Below are 10,444 nucleotides of genomic sequence, written 5' to 3' on the forward strand. Positions count from 1 at the left end.
AGCGGCAAATAACATCTTCGTGTGCTTTCTGCGAACGCCAACGAAAGAGCCAAAATGGCGGGCGATTATATTAAGTATTTATCGAGCCTTAAGAAATGAATAACGTCTTCATCAGCGAATCATAAGACGCACATGCTTAAATTTAGCCGACCTGCAACAGGATTGGCTGCCTGAAATTAGAGCGACGGGATTATAGATGATGACATCACACTCTTATGAGAATTGTAACTTTGATTGTTTTTCCCCTGTACTCTTGAATTGCTATCAACTGTTTTCTTAAGTTCATAACCTGTTTTATGAAACGGTGAACATTCTAACTCATCTTATTCAAGACTGTGAATTTCTCACTTTATTTCAGATTTAAATTTATTATCCCTTTATGGTTTACTGTATTTAATTATATGATGAATAAAATATACTATAATATACAGAGATCTGTCTTAACATTCCTTTGTTACTTTCATGCATGACGTCTGTATATTTACAATGTTTAAATAACATTACAAGCACATAAAATTTCTTCACATTGACATATATATATATATAAACAAGTAAACACTATATGTAAAACAAACATTAAACATCATTCTTTGCAGAAAATGCGTTGTAAAATATAATTAGTGTTTTATTTACAATTTTATCACTTCCACTGTTTTTTAATCAAGTACTCTCATTTCTACTCTGATGCGTAATCTCACCAAATCATAAGAGAAAAATGTTGGTTATTTTAATTTTAAAACCTTGTAAATATACTGCATATACTGAATTTCCCCATGTAAAGCTCATTTCAAGTTAATTCATCACCAAGCACTCAGACTCTGTTAGTTTCTGCTTCAACCGTATATTTTAGTGGTGTAACTCTACCTTGGACCAACCATTTTGTGTCCTTGCACAGACATTGTTTCAAATTAATGTAACTTTAAGTAGTTCAAGTCACTCAGTTATGATCTACTGAAAAATCGGGAAATAACTCTTCTTTGTCACAGTTAATTCCATTGCAAAGTTTGGCATTGTTTACAATATTATTGCAGGCATCTAAAATAGAAATATGAAACTCTGTTAAGGTCGGTAACACTCAAGGTGACAGGTGAAGGCAGGTTATTATGCTTAATATATTTTCCGTACTTCCTTATATACAGTACGAAACCAATGAATGAAAAGTAAACAATAAAATACAATAAATAATAAATATACGTATAACCTGTGTGACAGAATTACACACATTACCAATAAAAATCACAGAGCAAGTCATTAAGTATGATCCATGCATCAGGAATCAGTCCTATAGATGAGCAATATTTATGAAGATACAATTGTTTTAAGTTGGTTATTTAACGACGCTACTATAGGTTCGTTCCAACAAGCGGTTCATGGATCAGTTCATGTACGGTTCCTGTACCATCTTATGCGCATGCGCTAGTTGAGCATCTGCTGTGGGATTGAAACTGACTGGACGCTGTTGGAACGCTTTCGCGGATCGTTATGTACTAAATCCAGAGATGCTATAACTGTGATCATCTTTGCTAAGAATGGGATGCTTAATTATTATCGTTTCGCAGCTAATTCTAATTGCAGAAAATAGAATTTCGATCATTTTCTATAAAAAGATGACAAAAAATATGGAAGGCAAGAATTTCGATAATTGACTTCAATAGTTCTATTAATGTATGTACGTTATTTATTATATTTTTAATCAAAGCTGCATGTTGAAATTGTAATTAACTGTTTCAATACCCAAATAATTCCCATTCCCTTTCTTTTTGGCGAAAATTTAAATTAAATCTCTAGTTTTATTATTCGCCTGCACTGTCACTTTTCATCTTTAACCTCATTGATGTGAACAGTCGATCATGTCTTTCTTCAGTATCCAGGAGACGTTGGTGAGCTTATGCGCATGCGTGTCTCGCGTACTCTTCCGTACATGCCTCAATCCGCGGACTATTTTTGACCGTTCCAAACCCGTGTCAAAAGCTTGTTGGAACGCCCGACTGCAGTACATGTTTCCGGTTCAGGACTGGTTCGGATTGTGTTGGAACGCTTTTTTTGTACTGCGCATGCTCACGATGGTTACGGACGGTTCCTGACTGTTGTTGGAACGAACCTTATAGGGGAACAACTTAGAAAACTCAGTTGGTCTGCACATGCGTCAATCTTAAGAGTGACATAATATACTATTCATTTCCTCCTTCCTAATCGTCAGCCAATAACGGGAGAAGGCTTTCAATGAAGCAGAATATTTTCGCATTTTTTATACTTAATAACTCAAAAAGTAGTAGTCAGATTCTAATAAGAAAAAATGTATGTTGAAGAGTATTGTTTGCAGATTTTTAAGATGTTTGAGTCACCGCAATATAACAAATGTAACACTTCTTAATTGAGGTTTCTTTTATACTATTGTAGTGTGGGAAAATATGTTTTTGAAGTAGAAATATGATCAGCGATAAACTTTTTTTCTTGAAGAGATATGTGGATATAGTCGGACCATCGGATCTGTGGCCCTGTAAGATATGCGAACTGAACCCTAATTCCTTCTCAGCCTCGGTAATTCATTTGTCTCCCTGCATTCCTATCTCTCTCTTTTCTATCTCTCTCCCTTTCTGTCCCCCACTGCTCACAATTTTGAGCCTTCTTGCAGGACAGTTTACAATATTTGCACTTGCAGTCCAGTGTTGTCAACATCATTACTGTAGCACGGAGTGGTGAAAAAAATATTATTAAGCAAGTAATAGCATTTTTCGATGAAGAGAAACAAACAGGTCAATATCTGTTTCCTATAAATCAGGCAACGAAAAGAGCAGCTGAGATCACAGATGAGGCTTATTTTATTTCATTTGATTACGTATTAAAATTACTTACTTAATTAATACTGATATAATACAGCATTTTTATAAAGGCGGGTCAGGGCGCCTAATAAAGAAAATCAGGCGAGAGGGAGTCTGTGCAGGAGATGAAAAGCTAGAATCACCAGAGGAACAGACCAAGGGAACCTTTAATTCTTGTAGATGATATGCACTGATGTATTTTAAGAAGAAAAATACAAGAATTTTATACCATGCAGAAAGAAGTTCCGACTTTTGCGAGGAAAGCAATAAATTTCCAAGGTGGGAAAGAAACGTTACGGATTAATAGAAGAGGAAGTAGGTAGATTTGTTATCAACTTGGGTGAAGACAGCAGCAATAGTAGTGACTCAGATTCAGATATGTCCAGGATATGCCCTCTGTAATTTCATGCATAATACAAGTCTTGGTCTTTTGTAAATATGTAAATTATTTTCATAAGAATAAATTAGAACTCCTGCACATTATCAGCATGTTATGTTATATAGTATGTAAATAAGATCGTAGTATGTAGTAACTTCGCCATAGCCGGTCCCTAGCCCGGATGAGAAAGAAAGAGGGTACATGACTATGTGTTCATTCATTCCTACAATTTTATAATTTTATTAGGCCTTCAAGATCACGTTCCAAACCTAACAAAATAAGATAATAAGGTGAAGAAAAATTATTTATGACGAAAACATTTCTTTTTAGAAACGAAATAGATTCCCTTCACGTAAATTCCATTTAACCAACAAATAGTCACTGTAATCATATAATTATCTCCAAATAATGGTAGACGTCAATCAGCCTCATTAGATCTACTTGCCAGTAAACCAAAAAGCGGATCTCCCATGGCTATGCCTTTTTGTTGCAAGTAAATCTTGTCATTCAATTTGAAATAATTCTGTTTTAGAGAGATTTCCAACAAGCCAATAACTTGTTTTATTAAGGTAGGATTAAGTTTCAAAACATTCAGTTTTGTGTTAATTATAGCCTATCTATTGTTTCTTCAATTGGAATATTGGTATACAGATTAGTAATGTCTAAAGATAGTAATTTAGTTTCTTTTGTGGTCTTTAATTTTGATAATTTCAACTACACTCAGTATCATTCTTAACTTTTAGTACCGTACATATAAATCCGGACTCTATTTATTACACATAGTCAGCAAAATTTCAATTTTTATACATGAATTTCTTACGGCATTATTAATTCCCTGAGTAGGCCTACTATAGTTTGAAATACACATGGTACATATATGTCATGTTACAAAATATTGTGCGACTGCTAAATTTGTGTCTTGAGTAATGTGAAGTACTTTCCGATGCTAAAATAATATATGAGGAAGTACAAAACAAGCTGAAATTATATTACTGAAGCTACATGCTTCTTATAAATGGATGTTCAAATTAATTATCTCTTATAAGGAAATTATATTCTCTTAACAAGCAATCATAACCTTGAAATGCAAATAAAAGCCACCATTTATAGATGGTCGCAAAAAAAATGTTAAAATCAAAACTATTAACAAGCAAATAAGGTAAGAAGTCACTTCACTGGAAGTTAACGTATTAAAAGTAAGCAGTGAAATTAATTTATAATTAAATGCATGGTTACATTAGTTAGTATTGACATGTGTAAATTCATTAAATTTCTCTTAACTTCGATATAACACACTTGAAAAATTTTCACCTAATTGGATAGTTCAAATCGTAATTCTCAAGGTGTACAGCAATACATACAAACTTCCAATGTCCTTGGTGTAATATCTCCTTAGATGTGTGATACAGCAACCAAATTGTACTTATATTGAGGTACAGTACACAATGAAATGGCCATTTATATTCTTGCAGCAAGGTCAGTAATTTAAAAAATGATGTAGTATGTCATAGATAATGGATATAAACAATTGTTATCGTCATTCCTTAATGTTTGCCATTCACAAACGTAAACAAATACAATATGGAATGAGACAGAAATGATTGAATACCTCGGTCAAGTTCCAAGGCTATTTGAGACACTGTATGCATCCTTAGATAGGTACACAAAATAAATATGATAGAAAAATATTCATCAACTTAAAAAAGATATATAGGAAGTTTCTGAGACTGGTATGGAAACACAAGATATATTAAGTTCTATTATATAGGCCAAGCTTTTAAATAAATCATAATATATGTCCTTTATTTATAGACTAGGCCTATAGATACACTGGGTACAAATTTTTAACAACTTTTTGTTTCTTCTGATTTATTGATTTCATATTGATACGGTTTCTCTTTTTTTCATATTAGCGTACAGCGATTTCAACGATTTCTCTTTTTTTCGTATTCAGCGTAAAGCGATTTCAACGATTTCTCCTTTTGCCTTATTCAACGTACAGCGATTGCAACGATTTCTGTTTTTTTCCTATTCACCCTTCACACGCTGAGTTCAGAAATATCAGTATTTTCAATATAGCATCAATAGTTCTTTGGGAAATTAACTGTATATGGTTAAGTAATATGCATACTTATTAAGCCTACCAGAAAGAATAATGTCTATAAAATATAATATTTACGATGGACAATACATATTTATACAATAACAGTCTTGAATTAAGTATGTTAGAAATGCAGATGTGATCGTGCTTTCCTTTTGTGTTGCTGATTACTATCCCTGACCAAACCCCACACATAGTCTCCAATCATGGCTGTATCCTGTAATATTGTGCGAAAGTTTGATACCGCTTCCTATATTTTGTGATCCTGCTTCCGTCAAGCAAATTCCATACTTTTAGACCGGATGCTAGGAGCTCTGCTTTCGATTTTGGTAATTCAAGATCACGTACAAGATCATCTAGTTCCTTGTGATTTCGAAAATAATGATTCTGGCTGGAACGGTCACTGTCACTAAAGTCTGAGTCACTTCTGGGGACGGGTATATGGCGATACAAATTCGTTTGAATCAACGGCTGGTGGTTAAAAAACTGGTAAATCTTGACCATGCAGGATAGGAGCAATTGAAGATGAGATATTCGGATACTGCAATCTCCTGTGTTCTTTTAAATTTTTCAAAGATGACATATCGACCATGCAAAAGTAGCAATTGTCATGGTGGTTGGTTCGTTCCCTCCAAACTCTGGTAACAGCGAAAGGCATACATTTCCGAGATCCTCGTAGTCATCCTTCCAAAGTTGTATTACAGGAACCACAGCACACATGTTGTGCCCATGAATTGTCTTGGTCTCGTATTGGTACTTCAAAGTAAGCATTGTGAGCTGTATAATATTTGGTGCCAGGTCTTGTGTTATGCTTCTTCTGCTTTATACTGATGTAATATCCACAAACGTAACAGAAAGAGTCCGGTAAATTCCTGCAATCACCTCTAGAAGTCATGCTTCAACGTAGAACAAACATAATTAAGAATATCGTTATATTTCTAGAACCGTTATCATTTCAGAAAAAGTAATTACAGATTTGAAATCAGCGCAAAAAATTGAATCAGAAACAATTAAAATATCGAGAGAAACATTTTCGTTGTTACCCAGTGTAATGTTGTAGACTTAGGTTCAAATTCTAGTTCAGTAAAATTGACATTTATGGAGAACAAAATGATAATGAAGCATTCATTGTTCTCAGAAACTTATTCTCAGTTCTTTTATTTTAATTTTTCTTCGAAAATTCTTCTTTCCTGAATATTACTAACTTATAGGCTACAACTCCAATTGTTAAAAAACATACCACATATTAACAAGAGCTACTTATTTTTTCTTTGCATTGTTATAAATATTATAGTGACAGTGTTTTGTTTCGCTGCACGGTTTTCAATTTTCCATCACCCACCACTAGAAGCTTATCTGAGGCCAAGCGGCCACCCAGTCAGCTGGAGTCACTTTGTGTTCCAGGAGTATTGCATGCCACTCTATTATGCTTTTTTTTTTTTTAATATATTCATTGGCATCTAGTGAATACTATTATAGCAGAACTAGCAGTACATGTAAGTTGCATTGTTATTCATATATTCATTTATTCCAAGGACCCAGCATTCTCCAGTACTTCCTATTTTCTGCCTTTCTCTTTGTCTCCTCATATGAGCCATATATCTTAATGTCGTCTATCATCTGATATCTTCTTCTACCCCGAACTCTTCTCCCGTTCCCATTTCCTTCCATTGCATTCATATAGTAAACAATAATTTATTTCGGAATATGTATGGTAAGACTTTCCTGTGTTAAATTTCAACGTACCTTGTTTACATGTTTCGACCTATTTATGGGTCATCTTCAGAACTGGTCGTTGTTGGTCTTGGCGCCACTTGTTCTGTTTTCTGTGAGGGTGTGTTCCTGTGGTATAGTGTAGAGTCAAAGAGTGTGTGTGTTTTGAAGTTGAATTGTGTGTTGAGAATTTCGTTGGGGTGTGTTTTTGTGCGTCTGTATATTTCATACTGTTCTAGTGATACAGTGTTAAAAGTTGTGTAATCAGGATGTATAATTTATTTCCTTGTCTACATGTGTTTAGAAGTAGTATTTTTGTTAAGAGGAAAATCGATTTGTTTTGTTTTCCAATAAGAGTGTTTCTATACTTTCAATCAAGTTTATATCATTAATATTAAAGTAAAATTTTAAACACTTAGGCCTACTGCATTTAGTTTTTTTTACGATAGTGTAATATTTTTTGGCTTTGCTTTTTTTTTTCTGACCCCCCCCCCCTTTTAATTTGTTCCTTGAGTGAAAGTCTAGAAAAACGTTTTGCCTTCAGATATTCCTTCACTTAAATTTTTTATCACGTACATGAATCTTGCAATTTTCATACATACCAAAACACCGCCTTTTTTTTTTTTCATGGTCCTTGCAACTATGCTGTTTTTTCTAAAGTGATTATTAAATCTTCATGTAAATAGACCTACATGAGAAAGGAGCAGAAGACTTACTGTTACAGGACTGGCAGCTACTTACCTTTGTCTAGAAGTCATAACAAAAATGTGTGTAATTATACATTAAAATTAAATCTAAACTGTTGTTCAACTACTTTCTACACAGCATTACGAACATTAAATGTGGCTCCTTGCGTTGTACCTCCTCTACTGACCTTCTCCCAATGTCAAATAAATACACACATAATGACACCGATAGTTATCAGTATTTCAACCAGCACAAAGCATATTGTAATGTATAATTAATATTCCAGGCTTGTTAACGTACTGTCAAGCCCTCAAATTAGAAAACTATTACCGGTAGCTGAGCTACCTATATCAAAACACACCACGACCAGCTGTTTAGCACTACCAGTATGACCAACAGTAAATCATCAAGTTTTCCTACATGTAAAGATACACGTCTTTGCTTGGCGGTGACTTTGACTGAAACAGCTTCAGCTAAAAATTTATGAAGACCTATAATGGAATGGCTGAGAATGTAGTAATCTGTTATGAGAAGTCTGTTACTTTCGATTGCTCTGAGAAAAATGAAATCTTCTCTATTTCGGGCTGTTGTGATTGGAACCGGTTGGCTATAGCTACCCATAATTAATTTTGGAGTGAGAGTTGGACTCGTTGCTTACGAATGTCGTAAGCAACAGTTGGACTATTCTTCGAATGTAGGCTTTCACGGCTGGCGTTAAATTTCCATTTACAGAGTTTGGACTGCTTATGTAGTAGAATATTTAAGGAGCAAACAAAATTGATAATGAACTTCAATACTGAGTGATACATTTCTAAATAAATTACCATATAATAATGTAGGCTTATATTTTTTTTTATTTTATTGGGTTATTTTACGACGCTGTATCAACATCTAGGTTATTTAGCGTCTGAATGATATGAAGGTGATAATGCCGGTGAAATGAGTCCGGGGTCCAGCACCGGAAGTTACCCAGCATTTGCTCGTATTGGGTTGAGGGAAAACCCCGGAAAAAACCTCAACCAGGGACCTGTTTCTCAAAAATACTAGTTTAGTAGTTCACCAGTTACTAGTTACCAGAGTATATTTCACCAGCTCTAGTAGATTCTGTTTCTCAAACTATTTTACCAGTCTAGTAACTTGTGACAATTTTTCACTAGTCACATGATCTCTTTCACTAGTCAGCTGATTGAGTGCATTTGTTTATAGTAATTGGTAGGTATTGTTATTTGAGGTTAAAAGGCAAAGTTTTTTGTGTTTTGGTTTTGATTTCTTTTTTCGGTTAAAATTCCATCAATTGAAAGCAAATTAACTATACTCAATATGATTAATGAATCAAAGGATATACTATTCAGTGCTTTTTCAAGCACAATAAGAAAAAATTATAAAGTAAACGAATGGACAAAAATGTTGTAATGTGTTGAGCTGTGGAACTGATACCTCAGAACAAAGATTATGCATATGTTAGGGACACTTACTGGCCCAACATTAAGAAAGCAACTTTGATGAGTACCAATTCAAGTTCACAGTATCATCACAGTCTAGTATATACAGTCACGAAGCTTGAGTTGTGAGGGTGCTAGGAACAATAGACTGAGCTGGTACTATTTCGCATTGTATGTAATGAGGCGATATTAGCGACCCTAGTGGTTAGCAACTATCTATGGATGCATATTTACTACGTATTGAGCTTCGTGACTGTATATACTAGACTGTGGTATCATAATATAAACATATTATGTAGTTAGTGGGTCTACTGTCGACATTAATGCCACTTATAACTAAATGAAAAATTTCGCTAATTATTTTTTCAGTTTTACATTTGATCTATTCATAAATTAGTGTCGTTTTATATTTAATTTGTAGGCTAAAGTTGACAATGCCTGAAGAACTGGCAGTGGAGGAGGAAAGCCAGCAAAATTCACTGCAGTTGATGAATTGGTATTAGATTGTTAGGAAAATACAAGTATTCTGCATGTGTTGCTGGTCTAGGACAGAAAGACCTGATGGCATTGTAAAATAATCAACATCCCAATTTGTATTTGAAGCTTTGCTGATAATGCATGACTTCTATTATATGTCTTGTTATGGCAGGTTCCACTATATTTAACAACTCTCCAAGCTTTTCAAAATTCAAATTATGGTTTATTTAACGATGCTCGCAAATGCAGAGTTTATATCAGTGTCGCCGATGTGCCGGAATTTTGTCCCGCAGGAGTTCTTTTACATGCCAGTAAATCTACTGACATGAGCCTGTCGCAATTTAAACACACTTAAATGCCATCGACCTAGCTCGGGATCGAACCCGCAACCTCGAGTATAGAAGGCCAGCGCTATACCAAGTACGCTACCGAGGCTGACTCCAAGCTTTTCGGCAATTTACCTAAACTGTTCATTATATTTAAATAAATGCTCCCGTAAATGAATAATAATTGTTCTTTCTCGATATAGTTTTAGCTTTTCTTACAACAACTTCATCACTTCAATTGGAATGACTAAACCACATGTATTAAAAAAATAAATACAATATTTTGTTTTGATTATCTGAGAAAGGTTGTCACTGGTAACTGATAATACAGAAATCACCAGTCTTTAGAGTCTTGTAGGAATATTTCTGTTGAATACTAGTATAATCAACTAGATTAGCATTTTGAGAAACAGAATCACTTATGAACTGGTGAAATCAACCAATATTACTAGTCTGTGAACTGGTAACTATTACTTTACCCTTGTAGTTTCTAGAAA

At 34.2% G+C, this 10,444-nt stretch overlaps 1 protein-coding gene across 4 annotated transcripts in view; it reads right to left on the reverse strand.

Annotated features, from left to right (window-relative positions):
• LOC138706663 (probable phosphorylase b kinase regulatory subunit beta) overlaps window positions 1–8,081 on the reverse strand; it is a 76,005-nt gene extending 67,924 nt beyond the window's left edge. For 2 of the 4 annotated variants that reach the window (XM_069836218.1, XM_069836216.1), the window contains exons 1-2: window positions 7,757–8,081; window positions 865–1,035 (exon numbers count right to left, since the gene is read on the reverse strand). In XM_069836218.1, coding sequence (XP_069692319.1) covers window positions 865–899 — 35 coding nt within the window. In that variant the 5' untranslated portion in view covers window positions 900–1,035; window positions 7,757–8,081. The remainder of the gene's footprint in view (window positions 1–864; window positions 1,036–7,756) is intronic. The other 2 variants (XM_069836217.1, XM_069836219.1) reach the window with 2 other exon arrangements.
• Between the last annotated feature and the right edge of the window lie 2,363 nt (window positions 8,082–10,444).

This window comes from Periplaneta americana, chromosome 9 (assembly GCF_040183065.1).
Source record: "Periplaneta americana isolate PAMFEO1 chromosome 9, P.americana_PAMFEO1_priV1, whole genome shotgun sequence".
Taxonomy (NCBI): domain Eukaryota; kingdom Metazoa; phylum Arthropoda; class Insecta; order Blattodea; family Blattidae; genus Periplaneta; species Periplaneta americana.